The sequence below is a fragment of the Linderina pennispora genome (genome assembly GCF_002104995.1).
Source record: "Linderina pennispora strain ATCC 12442 chromosome Unknown DL89scaffold_5, whole genome shotgun sequence".
Taxonomy (NCBI): Eukaryota; Fungi; Kickxellomycota; class Kickxellomycetes; order Kickxellales; family Kickxellaceae; genus Linderina; species Linderina pennispora.
Window position 1 is genome coordinate 1,326,761 of NW_024468253.1, and position 20,145 is coordinate 1,346,905.

At 54.6% G+C, this 20,145-nt stretch overlaps 13 protein-coding genes across 13 annotated transcripts; 3 read left to right on the top strand and 10 right to left on the bottom strand.

The window, feature by feature from the left end:
- Positions 1–1,082: 1,082 nt before the first annotated feature.
- Positions 1,083–3,157, top strand: DL89DRAFT_267084 (riboflavin synthase domain-like protein; the record flags this gene model as incomplete). The annotated part of the gene is made up of 1 exon (XM_040887353.1): positions 1,083–3,157. Exon 1 carries the CDS (start codon positions 1,136–1,138, stop codon positions 3,155–3,157), a length of 2,022 nt encoding a protein of 673 aa, XP_040744567.1. The 5' UTR covers positions 1,083–1,135.
- Positions 3,158–4,420: 1,263 nt separating this feature from the next.
- Positions 4,421–5,140, bottom strand: DL89DRAFT_257148 (uncharacterized protein; the record flags this gene model as incomplete). Its single annotated transcript, XM_040885504.1, has 2 exons — positions 4,421–4,591; positions 4,631–5,140. 2 exons carry the CDS (start codon positions 5,138–5,140, stop codon positions 4,421–4,423), a joined length of 681 nt encoding a protein of 226 aa, XP_040744568.1.
- Positions 5,141–5,598: 458 nt separating this feature from the next.
- On the bottom strand, positions 5,599–6,288 carry DL89DRAFT_210142 (uncharacterized protein; the record flags this gene model as incomplete). The annotated part of the gene is made up of 1 exon (XM_040884180.1): positions 5,599–6,288. A coding segment is annotated over one exon (690 nt), but the record flags the coding sequence as incomplete, so codon positions are not given.
- Positions 6,289–6,427: 139 nt separating this feature from the next.
- DL89DRAFT_267087 (uncharacterized protein) lies at positions 6,428–7,209 on the bottom strand. The gene has a single exon (XM_040887354.1). The coding sequence runs from the start codon at positions 7,168–7,170 to the stop codon at positions 6,517–6,519; it is 654 nt and encodes a 217-aa protein (XP_040744570.1). The 5' UTR covers positions 7,171–7,209; the 3' UTR covers positions 6,428–6,516.
- A 309-nt stretch (positions 7,210–7,518) lies between these two features.
- DL89DRAFT_144411 (uncharacterized protein) lies at positions 7,519–8,806 on the bottom strand. The gene has a single exon (XM_040883486.1). The coding sequence runs from the start codon at positions 8,547–8,549 to the stop codon at positions 7,899–7,901; it is 651 nt and encodes a 216-aa protein (XP_040744571.1). The 5' UTR covers positions 8,550–8,806; the 3' UTR covers positions 7,519–7,898.
- On the bottom strand, positions 8,807–10,101 carry DL89DRAFT_144410 (uncharacterized protein). The gene has a single exon (XM_040883485.1). It carries the CDS (start codon positions 9,715–9,717, stop codon positions 9,064–9,066), a length of 654 nt encoding a protein of 217 aa, XP_040744572.1. The 5' UTR covers positions 9,718–10,101; the 3' UTR covers positions 8,807–9,063.
- A 28-nt stretch (positions 10,102–10,129) lies between these two features.
- DL89DRAFT_267089 (acyl-CoA N-acyltransferase) lies at positions 10,130–11,009 on the top strand. The gene has a single exon (XM_040887355.1). It carries the CDS (start codon positions 10,349–10,351, stop codon positions 10,847–10,849), a length of 501 nt encoding a protein of 166 aa, XP_040744573.1. The 5' UTR covers positions 10,130–10,348; the 3' UTR covers positions 10,850–11,009.
- A 52-nt stretch (positions 11,010–11,061) lies between these two features.
- Positions 11,062–11,973, bottom strand: DL89DRAFT_245794 (N-terminal nucleophile aminohydrolase; the record flags this gene model as incomplete). Its single annotated transcript, XM_040885094.1, has 1 exon — positions 11,062–11,973. The coding sequence occupies one exon, from the start codon at positions 11,971–11,973 to the stop codon at positions 11,062–11,064; it is 912 nt and encodes a 303-aa protein (XP_040744574.1).
- A 560-nt stretch (positions 11,974–12,533) lies between these two features.
- Positions 12,534–13,180, bottom strand: DL89DRAFT_267090 (uncharacterized protein). The gene has a single exon (XM_040887356.1). The coding sequence runs from the start codon at positions 13,104–13,106 to the stop codon at positions 12,588–12,590; it is 519 nt and encodes a 172-aa protein (XP_040744575.1). The 5' UTR covers positions 13,107–13,180; the 3' UTR covers positions 12,534–12,587.
- Positions 13,181–13,454: 274 nt separating this feature from the next.
- On the bottom strand, positions 13,455–14,369 carry DL89DRAFT_144495 (Lumazine synthase). The gene has a single exon (XM_040883488.1). It carries the CDS (start codon positions 14,130–14,132, stop codon positions 13,536–13,538), a length of 597 nt encoding a protein of 198 aa, XP_040744576.1. The 5' UTR covers positions 14,133–14,369; the 3' UTR covers positions 13,455–13,535.
- Positions 14,331–15,600, bottom strand: DL89DRAFT_144477 (uncharacterized protein). Its single transcript, XM_040883487.1, has one exon. The coding sequence runs from the start codon at positions 15,322–15,324 to the stop codon at positions 14,530–14,532; it is 795 nt and encodes a 264-aa protein (XP_040744577.1). The 5' UTR covers positions 15,325–15,600; the 3' UTR covers positions 14,331–14,529.
- A 693-nt stretch (positions 15,601–16,293) lies between these two features.
- DL89DRAFT_267092 (uncharacterized protein) lies at positions 16,294–17,343 on the bottom strand. Its single transcript, XM_040887357.1, has one exon. The coding sequence runs from the start codon at positions 17,166–17,168 to the stop codon at positions 16,332–16,334; it is 837 nt and encodes a 278-aa protein (XP_040744578.1). The 5' UTR covers positions 17,169–17,343; the 3' UTR covers positions 16,294–16,331.
- A 163-nt stretch (positions 17,344–17,506) lies between these two features.
- On the top strand, positions 17,507–19,713 carry DL89DRAFT_267093 (kinase-like protein). The gene is made up of 5 exons (XM_040887358.1): positions 17,507–17,746; positions 17,771–17,842; positions 17,867–17,974; positions 17,999–19,546; positions 19,587–19,713. The coding sequence occupies exons 1-5, from the start codon at positions 17,738–17,740 to the stop codon at positions 19,692–19,694; spliced, it is 1,845 nt and encodes a 614-aa protein (XP_040744579.1). The 5' UTR covers positions 17,507–17,737; the 3' UTR covers positions 19,695–19,713.
- The last annotated feature ends 432 nt before the right edge of the window (positions 19,714–20,145 follow it).

Sequence of the window (20,145 nt, forward strand, 5' to 3'; positions counted from 1 at the left end):
ATTTTCTTACTACCTACTTGGAGTGAAAGCGTGTGTCACTTGCGATCTGGCGGTCACCAATGCGGCTATCAATGACAGTGAATATTTCATCAAATCGATGGGCTATCCATCGTCTGAGCTGAAGGAGCTGGGTGGTAATGGGCTGATTACTTCGTCGTCGGATGACCCGGACTGGAAACTGGCACACCGTCTGCTTGTTCCTGCCTTCTCGGCTAGCGCTATGAAGGTTTACGGCCACAAGATGACAGAGATCTCTGAGCAGGCATGCGAGTGGCTCGACAGCCATATTGGCGAGCCAATTGAGATATTCAACTTTGCTACCAGCGTTACATTCCAGATGATTGCCAGGACTGGGTTTGGCTTTGACTTCAACCTGCTCGACCCAGCTGGCACTGGTCAGCACCCGTTCACGGAGGGCATGGACTATTGTCTGAAGCAGATAAGCGCTCGTTTTTTCCGTACTCCGCTCTGGAAATATCTGCCCATCGCTGCCAACCGCATGTTTACCGAGCACATGCGCAACATGCGGGCCACGGTACAACAGGTTATCGATGAGCGCCGCACCTCGCCAGATGCTGCTAGTATGAAGAAAGACCTGCTTGGGTTTATGCTTAATGCTCGTGCACCAGACGAAGACGGCAACCTAGTTGGACTCAGCGACCGACTTATCCAGGAGGAGATTATCACATTTGGAATAGCAGGCACGGAAACCAGCAGCTCGACTATATCTTTCGCTTTGCAGCTCCTGGACAAGCACCGCGATGTTCAGCATCGGGCGCTACAGGAGCTCGCTGCCGCCGGGATCACCGCTGACACGTCGCCGACAATCCAGCAGACTAACAAGCTGGCCTACTTGACGCAGATTATCAACGAGACACTCCGCCTGTTTCCACCAGTGCCAGGGTTACTGCGCGAGTGTCAGAAAGACTGTATCCTGCCTGGCGGCTTCATTATCCGCAAAGGTGACCACCTACGCATTAACATATGGAGTCTTCAGAGGAACCCCAAACTATTCCCGAATCCGACCGTGTTTGACCCAGACCGCTTTTCGCCTGAGAATATCAAGAACATCAAGCCCGGCTCGTGGGTCCCGTTTGTCTCTGGTAGTCGTGCCTGTATTGGCCGCCAATTTGCTATGATGGAGCTGCGGGCTGTGCTAGCTCGCTTGTTGTCGAGGTACGAGTTTCATGTTGTGGGAGACAGTGAACTCCAGTATTGGCCTACCAAGCCTACTACAAGTCCGATGGATCTCTTCATGACTGTCCAGAAGCGCACAAGCCTTCCAGATGCCGACACTCTGATGGCGACAGGCGCTCCTGGTCCCAATGATAATCACGCCGTCGAGAATCTCGTTCTGCGTCCGCTTACTCACACGGTCTCTGCTGACAAGCTGCCGCGTACGTTCATCGTGTATGGATCGAACATGGGCACCAGCGAGGACTATGCGACGCAGATGACCGAGCAGCTGAAGCGCATGGGATTTGCTGACATTACTCTTGTGTCGCTGAATGACTGGGACTTTGGTTCAATGAAGTCTGCGGATGGCAGACGCTCTCTGGTTGTGGCTATTACCAGTACGTACAACGGAATGCCACCCGACAACGCCAGAAACTTTGCCAAGCTGCTCGACAAGGAGACCCGCGCTGACATCCTCAAGGACGTCGATTTTGTACTGTTTGGCTGCGGAAACTCGCTCTGGCATACGTTCCTGAAGTTCCCGCGCCATCTGTACCAGCGTCTTGATGAGCTTGGTGCCACGCCGCTGACTGAGTTTACGGCAGGAGATTCCAACGACGAACTCGACGACGAGTTCATGAAGTGGTCACTCCAGGTCGGAATGATTCTGACTGATCACTACGGCTCCAGTGTTGATGCCTACATTGATGCTGTCACGGACAAGTCGCTGCCGTACTCGCTAAAGTACGTTGACAACACCCCTGCTGCCCCGTTCAGACTGTCGCCGGAGAACGCATCAGTCAAAGTCAACCGCGAGTTGCAGGACGTCGAAAGGAGCGGTCGCAGCACTCGGCATATCGAGATCACTCTGGATGACACATCAGATATCTCGTACATGACTGGCGACCACCTCAATATCTACCCAGTCAACGCGCCAGATGTTGTGCGTGAGGTTTCTGCGATCCTAGAGCTCGATCTGGATGTGGTATTCGAGCTAGAGCAGGTTTCGGACGCTTCGCGCTTTGCCCATTCTGCTGCAGCAGTTATCCATGGCCGCGCATGCACCGTCGCTGATGCCCTCCAATATGTCTGTGACTGGAAGGAAGCACCTTCACGCGAGCTGGTTGTTGCGTTGAGCGAGACTTCCGGCAATAAGCCTGCCTATGATTTGCTGCGCAAGGCTGCTGAAGACGCCAACACGCTAGGAAAGCAGTCGGCTGGCTGGAGTGCATTCACAGCACAGAACCGCACTGTTCTGGATGTGCTGCGCACGTATGCACCCCTGGTGCGCCAGATTCCATTTGCAACGCTGCTTCACTTTGTGTCGGCCATGGATCCCCGGCGGTACTCGATCGCCAGCTGCCAGTCGGTTGTTGGCAATGAAGTCCACATCTCAGCTGCCATTGTCAACGATACCGTCAATGGCCGCTCCTACGGTGGTCTGGCAACCGAGTATCTGGCATCGTTGGAGGCGGGTGCTCGTGTGTCTGTGTCGCATCTCCCAGCGCAAGAAGCCTTCCACCTGCCACCTCCATCGGATGTACCTGTGGTGTTTGTCGGCGCCGGTACTGGAATTGCTCCGTTCCGCGGATTCCTGCAGGAGATGAAACATGCCGGCATTGGTGGTGCAACGATGTACTTTGGCTGCCGCAGCCCCGAGTACGACTACCTATACAAGGATGAACTCGAGCAGTATATCCAAGACGGCATGCTGTCCAAGCTGCAGACAGCATTCTCGCGGGTCGGTGATGAGCGCAAGTATGTGCAGCACCACGTTTCCCAGGACAGTGCGAAGATCTGGTCGCATCTGCAGAATAGCGGTCGCATCTACGTCTGTGGATCGGCTGATAAACTGGGCAAGAGTATGACCACCGCCATGGTTCGGATCTTTGAAGAGCATGGCGGCCTATCTGCCGACGAGGCAAGCACGTACCTTTCCAACCTGATCTCTGATGGTCGCTACGCCCAGGATATCTGGTAACACTGTCACTATATTTAGGAAGTTGTCGCAAACACTATAAAAGCACTGTCAGTACCGGACTGCATACTGAACAAAAAGTTCTATGAAAAATGCTGCTATTCAAGTTTAACTGAAATAGACATACCAGGTGCAATACCTCCTATATATAAAGGCATATGCACTATCTCTGTGATATGCGTCAGTGCTTGGCATGGTGACAGGTTATTGTGCACCTGCTGCGGCTGTCCCTGACGTCGACATGTCAGCCAAATCAGGTGGCGGCAAGCCAGGCACCAACGAGAGCCCCGCTACAGCCTATACTGTAGAGGTAGTATCTAGCTTCTGATAGCTTGTATAGATGGCCATATTGAAAATACCCCTATGCAACCCGTCTATTCCCTTTTCTCTCTTTTCTTCAGTATTAAAAATAACCTTTAAAATCCCCACACATCCAACTAGTACAACCTATTTAATACTCAACTATATTCTTTATATAAAATGTCAGAAAACGATAATGCGCAGGGCATGGGTATACGGTCGGATACGTTTAACGCAGACCCACTACCAAGTACCTCATATGGCATCCTCGCAGATAGCCATACTGCAGGGGAAAATAGTATGGGCCAGGGTGGATCTGCCAATACCACTATAAGAGTGCTTAACCCAGCCACGATCCAGACCTAGGCTACAATTCAGATCAGTATACAGAAGAATATTTCTGGTAAAGAGGCATTCTCTAGTGACCCTGCTAGGCCTACCACAGTGATGTGGCTATCCGCAAGGACATCATATAGGGTATTTGGCAGTAGGCCAGTGTTAAACGTATCTAACCATAAACCTATGTCCTATTCATTGTCGTTCTCTAACATTTTATATAAAGAATGTAGCTGAGTATTAAATAAGTTGTTGTACTAGTTGGATGTGTGGGGATTTTAAAGGTTATTTTTAATACTGAAGAAAAGAGAGAAAAGGGAATAGACGGGTTGCATAGGGGTATTTTCAATATGGCCATCTATACAAGCTATCAGAAGCTAGATACTACCTCTACAGTATAGGCTGTAGCGGGGCTCTCGTTGGTGCCTGGCTTGCCGCCACCTGATTCGGCTGACATGTCAGCGTCAGGGACAGCCGTAGCAGGTATGTAGCATTTATTTGATCAGAGACGAAATATAGTCTTCAACTGTTGGCAAAGAGAAACAACGCAGTAGCTGTAGTGAGCATATGCTACTCCTGGTCAGCGGGGGCCTCACGCAAGATGAGAGCCTCGCGCTTGGCAGTAGCGCGCTAGGCACAGCGCTCAGGGGCAGCCTTGTTGCAGAGACGGTGGGCCTCAGCCTGGTCGGCAATGAGCTTAGCATGGGCCTTCTCGGCCTTGTGGATGTGCTCCATCAGGGTGAACAATTCTTGAGATAATGATACAATATATGCATAAGGAGAGCTAGCTGATAAAAGCGCCTACGTCTCTGTCGACTGCAAGCTGCTCCGCTGGCTGACCGGGTGTTTGTTTACAAGACCGCGGAGCACGAGCTTGGCAGTTACCAGCACCATGGCCAGCATCCAGTCAGAAATGTCGGGTGACACACTCAGCAGGCCCTCGGTCTTCAGATGGAGCAGCGGCCTGCGGAACGTCGCCAGGACACTCTTATTATGATCCTTCAATGTCATGATGTCATCCTCCAGCGCCGTGTGGTACCAATTGTACCAATTGCCAAGCCCGTCCGTGAACGCCCATCGTTTGCCGAACGGAATGCGTTCGGCTTTAAACTTGCCTCCGTAACCTTTGAGCGTCACATGCCGGTGCGTGAACCCGGTGTACTTGCCGCTCAGCAAGATGATGCCATCAGACAGGGGGTTATTGATCAGGAAAATGTGGTTGTGGCGGATCTCGATGCTGAAGTTGGGATTGTGGTGCTCCGAGTCTCTCAGGCTGTACTCGAGCTCACCGCGGTACACCAGCGTGTTGGGGTCCGATAGAGCCGTTTCTGAAACAAATGTGTAGTTCATGTGCGGGAAAATATCGCGTTTGTAGGGAATAAAGAGTGTATTTGTGTTCCAGAAGAAAAAAGTGGTCAAGGCGGCGGCAGCGGCGGTCTAGAGCCCCTTCCATATTTATGTCTGACATAGGCACACCAACAAATTGCCGCAGTTGCTTGCATTGGTGCAGGATGGTTCCCCCCGTGCCAGACCCTCTGATCAACGCTGCCACATGACTTTTTCCCTTTGACCGACTTGAAACTCAAAGAGCAAGGTTGGTGGTGGGATTCAGCATCCTGGCAGGGGAAAGTCGAAAATACTAGCTGCATTCAGTGAGCGCAAGAAGCGTCTGGGCTGAGGGGGCTATTCCATGCATCTGGCCAATGCCAATGGGACACCGCTGCATAATCAATGGTGCATCTATTGGAGGCAGCTCCTCCGCACGGAATTGTTCCATCTGGCCGTCTGATAAAAAATAATCAGCTCATCTGCAGCCGATCCCACAGGTACAGAGCCGCAGTAGCCTTGAGATCGCGTGTCTCGCGCCACAGCTCACTGAGCCTGACCAGCCGCAGCGTGATCAGCTCGCCCTGGTCCCTGAGGCCGCTGAGTTTGCCCCTTAGTTCCGCCAGCTCCTGCGGCGAGACGATTTTCTCGGCGGCAAACAGCCTGACAAACTCATCACAGCCGCCCGCGCTTGGGTACATGCCGAGATCGCTGGTACCCTGGACCACTTCCTGTGTCAGATCGACCAGATCCCCGGGCCGAATGACCAGCCCTGTCTCTTCGCGGATTTCCTTGGCAGCCGTGCCTGCAAACTCGCCGGTCTCGCCATCCAGCATGCCGGCAGGCAGTTCGCGCATCTGGAAATTGGCCACCGGCATGCGCGCCTGCTCCGTCAACAGCACATACGACGAGTGGTCCTGGAAACTGGGCACGCGTGGTCCCTTCTCAGTCCGCAGTATGATCAGCATTGAGACGGAGCCGCCGCGCATAAACACTATTCCAGGCACACGCTGGCCGGTCGCGTGCTGCGCATCGGCTACGAACTTGATGAAGCCGATCTTGCCTGATCCAAACAGATCGATGCCCTGTATTCTGACCTTGCTGACAGATATGGTGCTCGAGCAGAGCTGGTCGTCGAGGCTCTTGAGCCAGCTCTGGAACGGTGGGAACTGCTGGATCGCGCTGACTGGCGTGTTAAACTGCGAGCTGCACTCGACCAGGATGCTTTTGCGACTCTTTGGCAGGACAACGGCCTTTGACAGGATTTCGATGGGCTTTGACATGGAGGAAGCAAGACGGTTCATGTAAGGTAATCAAAGGAGTTTGGATATATTCGAATTTGGCTAAACAGAGGAAAAATGAAAGTTAGGCGTGTAGCGCCGCCATGTCAAGAATATGGTTTACTTGCGGGCCTTGGTCGCGACACCGTAAATCAGGGGCGCAAACTTGTCAAAGAACTCCAGGCCGCCCTTGGTGGTCTTGTACTGGATGCTCTCCCAGTTTCCAAACTGGTCCAGTGCCTTTCCGGTCTCGCGATCGAGATGGCAGTTGCCAGCAATCACCGACCACACCGGCGTCAGCCAGTCCTGGATTGTGCGCCAGGTGCTGATATCGTATGCCTCGACCTGCGGATCGTGGTCGCCGTGACGGACATGCTCGATGAACACAAACTTGCCTCCAGGCGCCAGCAGAAAGTCGATGTTTTCAATGTTGGCCTCGATGTCGGTCACCGAGCACAGCACCAGCGAGCTGGCAATGTAGTCGTACGGGGCGTTCTTCAGGACGTACTCGGGGATCTCGCCGTCCAGGGTTCCGTTGACCACGGTCAGCAGTGGCTTCGCCACATCCTCCGCAATATCAGTGGCCATTTGCGCCATGGGACAGGTCCCCAGGTCGTACTGCACGAAGAATCCGCTGTCGCGCGCGTTTGCCACCAGGTGCTCGTGCATGAACTTGTTGGGCTCCATTGCGATATACGACGTGACCTGCTTCTTGTTGACGTACTTTAGTGGATCGCCAAAGCCAGGACCAATCTCGAGAACCTTGCCGGTCATCTGACGCCACAGCTCTTGGCGGTATGGGTGGATTCGCTCCGCATTGCCGGGGCTCATGCGCTCCCACATCTTGTTGAACGACCAGTCCTGGATTCGGCGCAGCTGCGCATCCACCTCGGCAGAGTATTCGCGATAGTATCCGGCAAAGACAGTAATCATAAGCAGCGTGATGCTCACCAGCACGCGCTTCCACGGGTATGGCTCGTGGGGCGGCTGCGGTGGACGCACAGCAGCTGACGTAGACGGCGCCTTCTTGGGCTCTTTCTTTGAGGACTTTTTCGGCATAGATGGCGGTGACATGGCTATACAAATAATAAAATATAATTGTGCTAAGCGGAGGAGAAAAAGGAGGGAAGAGAAGCCTGTACGAGCGGTTCAGTGCATGCCACGCGAGGAGAGCTGGGCTCCACGTCCAACACGTACGATGTGCCTCTTGGCCGGACAAGGGGCAAGCGAAATCAGATCAGGAAATCGCTGTGGCCAACCGCCTTGGCGAGTGGCTTGGCATACTCGGTGGGCTGCGGCTCTACATGTACTGTCAGCCTGCGTACCAATGAGCTGGGTCGGACTGGATACAGGTTACAAGCCAGGAGCTGAGCAATCCGGCGCGTCTTTGGGCAATCAGCAGGGTCAAACACGCAGCGGGTACAGTTGTCATGACAGCAATAGCGACTTGAGTATATTAGGGAGTATCATCACGAAATGTTTAACTGGTGGGAGTGTCTAGTTCAGTAGCCGTTTGGCCGTAGCGACGACTGGCCAACAGCGACGTTCTCGGGTGTGGCCACATACTGGCTATTATACAGCGGGCCGTCGCCCAGCCCAAAGATCTTTTCAATGCTGGATGCATGCAGGTGCGCGTGAGCAACCTCGGGATTGCTTTCATTGCCCTGGATATCAGAGGTGTATGAGCTGAACAGCGGCATGCCGAGCTTCGCCTGCAGCCGAGCAATCAGCCCGACCGTCACCGTGCACCCAAACATGGCGAAAAAGGTCAGCCATGAGAACGCAGTCGCTGCGCGTACCCGGTGACACTGTCGCCGCGACAGACACCATTTTTCGCCGGACTTTGTAGCCATGGCGATGCTAGCTATGAACCAGAACAGAGTGAGCACTGCCAGTGCTGAGAGCTCAATGCCCGTCCGGTTGACGTGCTTCTGCAGGCGCGTCGGCAGGGCGATTATCGGGATAGCGATAATCCCAACCACGGTCACAAACATGGTCCATCCAGACGACCCCTTGACGCCGTGCATGGGCAGTGCATTCTTCCTCTGGAAGGACAGGCTGATGGAGTTGGCGATGAGCACGCCCAGCGTCAGCACAAACGACGCACCCAGCAGCGCCTTTCGCCCAATGCGTAGACCGTATGTGTACCCCATGGTGGAATGAAGTGGAAATTAGACAACAAAAAGTATAAAAAACGAGTTTTGGGAAGAAGACAGCGGAACAAGCGAGGTATTATTGTGTTTTGCACCCCTTCCCAGTGGTGGGCCACTGATCTCTTTTGAGTATTTGCCATCTGCCGCCGCAGCAGCTCCTTGTTTGTTGAGCGAATCCACTGTACGACCCTCGGGCCTAACTTGTCCAGGCAACTCGGCCCGCCTTTGAACCACGGTTCCTGACTTGCGGGAAGGAGGCAGGGGCCGCTCCTTTGGCCGCTGAGGATGAACACCACGGGCAACCTGCCCTCCGGCCAAAAAGGCAAGTCTTGCACCGAAGCTTCTGGTGATGTCATTGTTAGCAAATGCTCCGGTGACAACCAAAGTCACCTGGGTCGGCCGATTCTTTTTTCTTTTTCGTCCACAAAGGGCAGGCTGGTATTAAACAAAAGCAAATACATTCGAGTAGCAAAAATGGTTGATAGTTTCGCCAAGCGCAGGTTGTTTTTCGCGCTCAGGGCTGCGGCATCTGCATGGTGCCCTGTGTCTGGTACTCGGGGCCCTTGTCGCCAGCCTGGTTTGCATATGTGACCGGGTACGGCAAGCCGGTGCCCTCACCCTGGTGGTCCACGGTGTACACAACCATCAGGTTGGCACCGGCCTTCTTCTGCCGCACAGCTGTGATGATCAGGAACCCGAGGGCCGCAGCCAGGTCGAAGAAAATAAGCCAGGCAAAAGCCGTCGCCGCGCGGAACTTTGAGCACAAGCTGCTGCCGTAGCAGCCGCCACTGCCCGCATAGTTGGCCATGACGGCGCCCGCAACCAGCCAAAACACCGTCAGCGTGGCAGTGATGGCCAGCTCAATGCCGGTCTTGTTGGTGTGGTGCGCAAAGCCGACACCGCGCGACACCAGGAAGCGCGCAAACAGCACTGTGGGGATGAGGAACAGGGTGATGATGGTCACAAACATTGTCCAGCCAGCAGCTCCCTTCTCCTCGGAGAAGCCGCCGCTGCCGCTGTATATGACGCCGTTGAAGGCGTACGTGTACTTCTTGTTCAGCGCACCCAGAGCAACGCCGTCGAGAATGAGCTCCAGCGCTGCCAGGCCCGATGCGGTAGCGTAGAGCCAAAAGCGCAGAATGGTGAGAAGCGTGTCAGTAATAGCCATCGCTGCTAGTAGCAAATACAGGTGGGAAAGTCGTCGATGGAGAGGAGATTGATGATGAAGACGAAAGAAAAAATACGCGGCCGTTGGCGGCGGGAGCACCGCATTCGTTTTATACGCTATCCTCCGGTGTCAGGGCCGCTTGTTCCCTTTGCTCTTTGGCAGTATGACGCAAATACGGCGTATTGTCTCTGACACGCTCCCCAAATAGTGGTGGCAGGTTAACAGCAGGTCTGCATCCCCAAGCCCTCCACCCAGAGCGAAAACTGAGTCGTCCGCCAGAACACATATGCACATATACAGCGATCGTCCGCGGCGTGTTGGGTTGCCAAGCACAGAGAGCAAAGTATAGTGAAATCCGGAGCAGAAATCAAGGCAAACCCCAGTTGCCCTCAAGTCATATGGCTGTCCACTGGTGTTAAAAATAGCTCCAAAAAATCGCCGAGTCAAAAAACAAAAAGAATTCAGGGCAAATTTCAAAAGGCTTGCTGCAAGCCCCAGCAGGCCAGTCTTATCAAATTACGGAGCTTACGCACCCGGAATATCTGTGCAGATATTGCAGCCCGCTTGTTGCTTGCGATCTGCCGTGCTTCTTTGTTTCCACTTTCATCCTATTCAGAAAAACGTGCTGCTGATGTCTGTCAAAGTTCGCATTGCGCCAGCCACCGAATCAGACGTCGGACTGATCCTCTGGTTCATCACGCAGCTTGCAATCTACGAGAAGGCGCCCAACGAGGTTACGGCCACCGAGGACCTGCTGCGCAGGAATCTGTTTGGCCCGCACCCGTACGCCAGGGTCATCCTCGCCTATGTTGCCAAGGACGGCGAGCCCGAGAAGCCCGCCGGATTCGCCCTCTACTTCCACAACTTTTCGACGTGGGTCGGCAAGCCCGGGCTCTATCTCGAGGACCTGTTTGTGTGCTCCGAGTACCGCGGCCTCGGCCTGGGCAAGAAGCTGCTGGCGCAGCTTGCGATCACTGCCAAGGAGCTCGACTGCGGCCGCATGGAGTGGGTGGTGCTGGACTGGAACGAGCCGTCGATCCAGTTCTATCTGGGGCTGGGGGCCAAGCAGATGAACGAGTGGATCATTAACCGTGTCACCGGGAAGGCGCTGGACGATTTGGCGATGATGTGACCAGAGCAATGGCGAATGAGACCAGGAGGATGCCGCTAGCGATCGATCCCAGCGATATCTGCAGACATAGAAACATGGGTGTCGATATCATACTGTTGATGGTTAGAAATAGAACTATTGCTTGAGCAGAGGAAGGAGAGGGAGGAGCGTGCTGCCAAGGGTGTGCTGCTGTACCCCTTGCCTTGCTCTAATCCTGGAAAATGCTATTTGTGTTACGCATGGCGCTTTTCGTTTGTCCAGTACTTGTCCCGGATCGGGTACAGATGCACATTCAGCTTGGGCGTAATCACCAGCAGCGTGTTCGTCGGCATGGCCATCCAGTCTGATCTCTCGTACGTCAGCGGCTCCGATGCAACGACCACCACGTCCTCGCGCTTGTTTGCCTTCACCATGCGGTACTGGCCCGTCTCGGGATCCGATCTGAACTCTGACCCGGACGAGTAGAACAGCGACGCGCCCTCATACTCTGCGCTGGTGATGTACCGCGTGCACACCACCGACTGCCCGTCGGTCACGGCAAAGTTCATCAGCGATGTCTCCTCCACGCCCGCCTCATCCAGCCACTGGTTCAGCTGCGCAATCGTCCGCAACATCGCCTGCCGCAGCTCGGCGTGCGAAAACTCATCCCTGTGCTCGGGGTCATCCAGCATATTCAGAAACAGCGCAAACGCATGCTCCGAGTCCGTTGTGCCCTGCAGCGACAGGTAGACCTCCTCCCGCAGCGAGTTCTGCAGCCGCCGCTTGATCCGATCGAAGCCGCCAATGTTGCCGTTGTGCATCCACATCAGATTGCCAAACTGCCACGGGTGGCAGTTGGACTCGCTGGTCGCCGTGTCGCCGGTTGTCGCGCGCACGTGTGCAAACACCAGCGCGCTCTTGATTTTCTCGGCCAGCCGCTGCAGATTGATGTTGCTCCAGGCCGGCAGAGTCGAGGTGAAGATGCAGCCGTTGGTGCGCGGCTCGTCGTACCACCCGATGCCGAACCCGTCGCCGTTCATGGGCCGCCGCCGGTCGATACGCAGTTTGCAGTTGAACGACTGCATAATTATTGAATGCGCCGGGCGCGTCAGCAAATCGGCCAGCAAAATGGGCGAATTACTCTTGTACAGCAAAAAGCGGCACATAGTATTTGTATTTACGAGCAAGAGTGTGAGGAGAAGAAAGGCGTGTTTCAGTGGGCTCTCACTCTTTGCAGCACAGCCGCCAACTTTAAATACAAAATGAACCTGGTGGGGGTGAAAGGTGCCACCGCTTCAAATTTTAATGACCAGTCTCCACAACATTCCCCTCCCATGGCGACGTGAATCGCATCATCGGCATCCCCAATGTCGTTATAGCCCTCGCCTCTCCATATCGGAGTATGCCGATATTGTTGCGCCACGAATCAGCAATGTGCTGGCGCCAATATAGACATAGTCGCTGGTGCGGTCTCTGCCTGCCCCGACCGGCTGCTGTGTGTCTATCAAATGGCATCGGCCAATGCCAGCAGGCAGCCTAACGCCGATTCATCGTCGCTGAGATCAATGGCGAAGATGTCAGCGCTTCCTCCCTATGTATTCAAGTTCAAGCACTGCCCCTCTTTTCACTTCCCTCTCCATCTCCTCAAGCTTTGAGATAAAGTAAAAATTGCTTTCCATCTTACACACACCACAAACGCAGCAACATGTCAGATTGTTGACTTGCCCTTTTACTAACACAAAACATTACAAATTTGGACGCAGTGGTGGCGGAAACGAGCTTAAATGGCTGGCTTGGACAGCACATTGAAGGCATCAATCGCTCGGCTGGCCCAGATTTTGCCAAACCCCGAGCCACCGCTCTTTAGCAGCTTTACGTGCTCCTCCAGCTGCACACGGCTCTGCCTGACCAGAATGCAGTCAAAGACAGGTATCCGTGATATGATCGTGCCCGACAGCCTTTGCGTCAGTGCGGTCACCAGCCGGGGCTCGTAGTCGGGTGCATTCCTGTACACAACGCCCAGCGCCAGGACAATATCGCAGCGGCTGTTCAGATGGCTGATGAACAAGGGCAGGTCGTAAATGCTCTCGGCTTGTGTGGTCTTTAACTGGATAGGCGAGATGTTGTAGGTGTCGGTCAGCTCGTACCGCAGGTCATTGACCAGAGCCTCCATGTCATCCCAGTTTTCGGACGAGTACACTAGCCCGATGCGTGGTGGTCGCGAGTAGTCGATTTTGGATACTTCGCGGCGAATAAGAGGCACATGCACCGGACTGTCGCCGTGAGCGTCAAATGTCATATGGGATACCTGGCTTTAGAGGGCGAATGGTGAGGTGATGCAGAAAAAAGATGGGAGGCACGAGGGCTGTCGTGCCCCATGGTAGTGGTCCATTGGCTTCTTTTTATATATGGTCACCCCTACCCAGCTGCCGTTGCGAGCCACACCGAAAAGAAAGAGGTGGCGGCTAGCGGCAGCCATCTGGCAAAGCACAAGCCTCAGCAAGACTCGCGCCCTATTTATGTTGTGCTTGCCGGAACCCGATTGTCAGTATTGGCGAGAATGGTGATATCGGCATGTGCACTTTTAATCGCCATTCTGCTCCACACATAATCTGCGTTTTAAAACTGGCCGAAAAAGGCACATGCTGCAGAAAGGCTCCTGTTGTTGTTTCTGAAATGCTCAAGGCTGGAAGTTTTAAGAAAAATGGCAGGCGTCGGCAGAAGCGACCTAAAGCTTGAGCAGGGCCATCTCGACGGCCGCCGTTCCCCAGTCAAGACCGTGGTTGTGCCCCTTGTCCTCGCCCCTGCCGGTTCCTGCCCGCTGCATCGCCTGCTCATCAGTCAGACACGTCAGCACGCCAAACACCGCCGGCACGCCGGTGTCAAGCCCCACGCGCATGATCCCATGGCTCACGGCGTCGGCAATGTACTCAAAGTGCATCGTGCTGCCCTTGATCAGGACGCCAATGCAGATAACCGCATCAAACGGTCCGCTCTTGGCGCTCTCGGCTGCAGTCTGGCTTGAGGGCGTCTGCGTCGAGAGAAGATCGTCGACGATGCTGCTGACGAGGTTGGTCGACTCTTGCTGCGACTGGCGGATCAGCTTCATGGCGGCACCTGGAAGCTCGTAGGCGCCAGGGACATCGCGCACGACGATGTTCTCGGACTTGACGCCGTACTTGGCCAGCGACGTCTTGGCTCCGTCCACCAGCGGGTTGACGATCTCCGAGTTCCACCGCGTGTGCACGATGAGAATCTTTAGGTTGCCGCCGTCAAGCTTGTTGCTGGACTCCTTTACGCCCTTGTGGAAGTCGTCGCCGCCCATGGTTTAGTAGAATGTAAATGGAAAAAGCGTGTTGTAGACAGAAAAAGTTGGAGAGAAGATAAGGGACGCAAGCGGCACACACGGAGCGTGGGCTGGCGTTTTAATAAAGGTCCACCGCATGGATTAGTCAACCCCTCATCCGGCGAGTCGGCTTACCAATCGTGCCTTCAGCTGTCAAAAGGTCAGCTCGTCATTGTGGCGGTCGGCGGCGGCGGCCTGTTCAATCGCAGCTCCTTCCGCGGACTGGTCGTGCGAGCTGCGGTTGCTGCGCCTGCTCAGGTACGCAATGAGCTCATCTACCCGGCTCTGGCGGTATGACCCCAGGGCAAAATTGGTGACGTATATCGTGCCCAGGAACATGATCATGAAGAACGCCATGGTTTTGAACGAGATCGGCTCAATGAACCCATTGATGATGCCCGCCAGTGTCTCTGCAGCTATCTTGGCCCTGCCGATCGAGGCAGGGTTCTGATTCATGCACAATTTCCCACTCTGCGCAGGGAATTTTCAACTTGGGCGCAGCCATTGGAGTACCACAGTGGTTCTCGTTGTAATCTTTGCTACATATGTCGATCTGTTGCTTCCGCTCTACTATGGACTGGTCCATATTGTTCGACATTTCACTGCTGACCGCAAGTATTGCCTGGAGAACCAGGTACCCAAAGAGGGTGATCACTGCCGTATTGACAGTCACCTGGAGGTATCCGGAGACGACATACGGGATGTCGCGGTGCATCTGCAGCCGGTCGTTTGCCGTTGGCACATTGGTTTTGCTGCCCATCAGCGCCAGCACCTTGTCCACGCCCCGCGACAGCACCTCGCTTGTGCCTCGGCGCTTTGCCCGGCGCCTCCTGACCTCTCTGGCCTCCTGTTTTCTCCTGCTTTCTGTTGACATCCGTGCCTGGCCCTCAGAGTCAGAGTTAGAATTAAAGTCAGAGCCAGACTCTGACGAGAAGTGTCCGTCCCTATCCTCCTCCACGCTCCTCCGCTGCTGCAGCCTCTCTTTGCGAATAGCACTGCGCTGTCTCTTTTCGGCAGCAGAGTTCTTCCGCCGAGAGTATATCCTTCGTACAGCATTTGGCGATATCGGCTGGTTGTCCTGATTGCGTCCTTGGTGTCTCTGTCGTGTGCGTCCAGTCCACGTCCATAGGCTCAGGGTCCACTGGCGGCATGCTGAATGTGAATGGCACATTGCCAAACACTGGCTCCCGCACACCTGCGTTACTGCTGTCCTTGTTTTCAGTGTCTGTGTCGCCTCGCCTCCTCTTGGACCGGTCGTCCAGAGCCGCGCTGCTCTGTGACAGTGTGGTCAGCCAGGACGTGTCGTTTTCGTGAGTGTCAACATCCATTGGCCCGGCGCGCGACCGGTACTGCCGATTCCGCCCAAACACGGCGCCTGCAGACGTAAAATTCATTAGCGACTGGAATAAATACAGAATAAATTGAGGCAGGCGAAAGGGAAGGCAGGCAGCAGTGCGTAGGTTTTTGCATCCGATGATTTGTTTACCTATGAAATTTCCGAGTCGCTTGTGGCTCAGCGCGCGCTCGTTGAGGAATATCGGCTCGTCATAGTCGCTGCCGGCCGCAGCTCGCTGCCCCATTTCCTCAATCTCGCTGTCTGGCTCGTCGCTGCTGTCTGCGCTATGTTCCTCTTTGTGTCCGCCAAGAGTCCGTGTCCAGGTATCAGCAGTACTGGCCAGCTGGCCGTGCGAGCGAATGTGCAGAATGCTTGATGACAGCGAGTTCTCCGATGAGTCAATGACCACCACCGGCGGCGAGCAGTGCTCCCACGATATCTGGCTGTACACTGACACAATCGACTGGTTGGTGTCGTTGGTGTTGCTGCGGCGCTTCTTGCGCGGCGAGCCTTGGGCGTCGCTGTCGCTACTGTCTGAAATATATATCATCCTTGTCGAAAAAGTTGCAACGGGAAATGAACATGAACAAAATGGCCAATGGGTGTTGGAAGTGCTCGCCCATTTATACACATACCAGGTGTTCATTAATTTCCACACGATGTAGACATGTGCCGCGCTGCATTATATCCGCAGCCATCAATTGCAACGGGCGTGCCGCACCCCACGGGACCGCAGGCTACAAACAGCGGTCCACCTACCATGGCCACCAGATGCACTGCTGATGATGGCGACGATGGCGATGATTTCTGTAAAATTATATTGCTTTGCTGCAACTGCACCCTCACCATCCACGGTGCTCAAAATAAAACATCTCCATTGCCCGGTGCGCCAGGTAATGCCCAAACATGTAGTCACCCGATATGCCATCCACCGCGTCTTTTGAGGATATGCTTGACTGATCATTGCTCCTCCTCACCGCAGTACCCGCTTCCTCGGAATCCGTAAACGCGCTCTGGTCAAGGGGCTCGAGCACGCTGGTCGGAAAGTTCATGGTGCCGATTTCGTCCGACGCCCTCACGTTCCACTGGGGGCTCGCAATCCGGCCCTCGAGCTGGGCTACATTCTCGTCCACCAGGATGCCGTCAATCAGCGGGATGCCGTTCTGCTGCGACCATGCCAGCAGAAAGTCGCGCACCCGCGACACCTGGCTCTCGTCGAACCACGGCTTGTCGCGGGTGAGCAGGCCTACCACGACAATAACCTGCTTGCCCTTGCCCATCTTGCGCACAGCGTTGGGCAAGTCAAACGCCGTGGGAACGTCAGTCACCTTGATGTCCTTGGAATCGACGCCGTATGCAGACACCAGCGTGTCGTACAGCCTGTCCATGGCTTGGGTAATCAGCTCTGGATTCTCACGCACATAGACAATCATCGGCGCCGGGTGCAGCCCACGGAGCTTCCGCGGGACCACGGCCCACGCTCGCTTCTTTGGGGACGCGATGCCTGCAAGTGTTGGGGAAATCAGCGACGCCTGTGCTGCTGCTGCTGCTGCTGCTGAGCCGTCGGCGCCGGTGCCTCCTGCTGCCAGTGTTCTGACAGCGGACGATGGCGGCGACGACGACGACGAATTGCCGCTGCCTGTCCGAATTCGCGAGCGAAAGCTGTTGACTGCCTTCATGTTTACTAGTGGGAAAAGGTGTGTAGAGGAGGAGGAGGGGATACAGTCCAAAACCGGGACAATCGCAGACTTTTACCTTCGTCCAAACGGGCCGGCAATGTTTGCATAGTCCCTGGCCCATGCGTGATAACGGGTGCCCTTCCCCGCACACCCTACACCTCCGATTCAACAATGTTCTAAATATACATATGCGTAAACACAACTACCGAAAAGGCAGGTCATTGGGCTCTGCCTCGATAGACGGAACCTTGAACTGTGGCTTCAGATTCGTTCCCAATCGCCCAGCCTTCTTAATGAGAGATTTTCGAATTTGCCGTGTACGTCTTCAAGACTTCCTGCTGCTTTTCTCCACTTTCACCGCCGCGTCAATCTCAGAACAAAAAGGCAGCTAGGCTTTGCCATGCAGCCTGCGGTCCGCTTTACAATGGATCTTCTCTCCTCTCTTCTGTTCTGCCCCTCCTTTTTCTCTCTCTCCACCGGATTTCTTGCAGAGCCCTACTTTTCACGCTTTCACCTATTGCCCGATATAGCTCGTAAAAGGAAAGCCTGCTCCGTGCCTTACCATACCCATGGGCAACGTGATTGGAAAGCACGATGGCGAGCAAAGTCTGGGGCTACACAAGTTTGGTCTGCTGCGTGTCATTGGCCGCGGGTCGTTTGGCAAGGTCAGAATCGTCGAGCATACCGAGACACGCAAGACCTTTGCCCTAAAGTACATCAGCAAGGCGGAGTGCATCAAAATGAAGGCGCAGCAGAACATCTTGCGCGAACGAGATATTCTAGAGGAAATCGACCACCCGTTCGTGGTCAACCTGCGCTTCTCGTTCCAGGACGACGCCGACATGTTTATGGTCATGGACCTGATGATGGGCGGCGATTTGCGGTTCCACATGCAGCGCCGGCGGTTCGTGGAGAGCGTCATTCGCTTCTGGGTTGCTGAGGTCGCCTGTGCGCTAGACTACCTGCACACGAACCATTCGGTTGTCCACCGCGACATCAAGCCAGACAACATTCTGATGGACGACAAGGGCCATGTCGCGCTAACCGACTTCAACATTGCCGCACGGATCCGCGACGGCAAACCGCACTACTCGGTTGCAGGGACGGCAAACTACATGGCGCCCGAGCTGATCAGCGGGAAGGGGTATACGTTTTCGATTGACTGGTGGTCGCTGGGTGTCGTCATGTACGAGTGCATCTACGGAAAACGACCGTTCCGCCAGGGCAACAACATCGACAAGCTTAAGCGGGCCATTGTCGAGGATGAGATCCAGTTCCCCATGATTGCCGATGTGCAGGTCAGCTACGACTGCATCTCGGCCATGCGCGAGCTGCTGCAAAAGGACCCGTCAAAACGCCTGGGCGCCAACGGCTACGAGAACTTTAAACGCCATCCGTTTTTTGCTGCACTCGACTGGGACCGGCTCGAATCCAGGCAGCTGCCACCGCTGTTTGTGCCTGACGCAAACCAGCCCAACTTTGACATTGCGTACGACTTGGAGGAGATGCTGCTTGAGCATGAGCCGCTCGAGCTCAAGGCCAAAAAGCCGCGCAAGCTGCGGCTCGGATCTGAGGCCGAAACGCCTGAGCAACAGCTGATTTCACGTGGATTTTCCGCCTTTGACTATATCGAGTATGAGCGCTTCAAGCGCTACATTGATGCAAACGGACTGATCGACTCGGCGGCTGTTGAGACTGCGCGCCTGTCGCGGCCCACCAGCGACAGCAGCATAGAAAGCATTTCTGTTCCCCTGTCTCACCTCAAGCTCGATGGCCGCCCCATTATTAACTTTGCGCTGCAGGGAGACGAGCCTGCTTCTCCCAGCCCGCCGCGCTCAGCTAGCAGCAGGAAAAGTGTAAACGTTGCCCGAACCAGCGGCCAGCGCCGGCCAACAATGTCCTCCAGCCAGTTCCAGCCTGTATCTCCTGTTGAGGCATATGAAAACCGGCGACCCCCGGTGTCGGACTCGGCACAGCTGGCTGCATTGGCAATTGGCGGCGGCCTGTTCACAAACAGAACCAGCGAAAAATACCGCCAGCGGACAGCATCGCAGCGTCGGTTGACAGAGACCGCGACCTCGCACAGCTCTGTCAGCAACAACAGCCAGCCCCCCATATCACTAGCGACACCCGCCTACCTAGCCTTGCCCGGGACGCTGGAGCCACCAAAGATTGTGCCCATCGACATCCTGACATGGAATCAGATGCTACCAGATCAGCGCTCATTGGCATATCGTTTCTCGGTTAAGATGGCACACGATCGGCAGCGCGATTTGAAGTGGCAGCAGCACCGCGAACACCAGCAGAAGCAGCGTCTGGAAAATGCAGAGGACTCATTCCGTAACGAGCACTCCAGGTATTCGGCGCGCCATGGATCTGTATCCTGTCCCATTGACTGAAGTGCATCATAAAAGCGAGGGCATGCATCGTAAAGCACTGTCCAATGTTGGACATCGCGACCAGCATGGTCCAGCTACGCCCCCGCCTCTTCCAGCTACACCTATCCCCCCTCCCCTTTACGACTAGACTTGATTATCCTGTTAACCTATCCATACATATTATTACATTTCACACTTTCCATACGACGCTGTTTACTGGGTTCTAACGGCCAATGCATCCTCACCTCATCTGGTACTGGTAATATGTCAGAATGTGATAAAGGTAACCACCAGTATTTTCATACTCGGCACCGCAAACCCGGCAGACAACCGTATTGCTTGATGGAAGAACCAAAGAGGGATGTGTAGGTAGCTTTTATGTCACCACCATGAATGGGTATTGGAAGTATCAAGTGAGTAGCAGTCAAGAGGTACGCGTCAATGAACCAAACACCATCAGTTCCTCATTCATCTTCACGTTCTAGGCAGACAGTTACATGAGCAGGATAGTAATTGTCCTTTTTGAATCGCTCCAGCGCCACAAGAGAAAAGATTATGTGCTATTTATCACTAGCGAGTGAGAGGCACCCATCACTGCT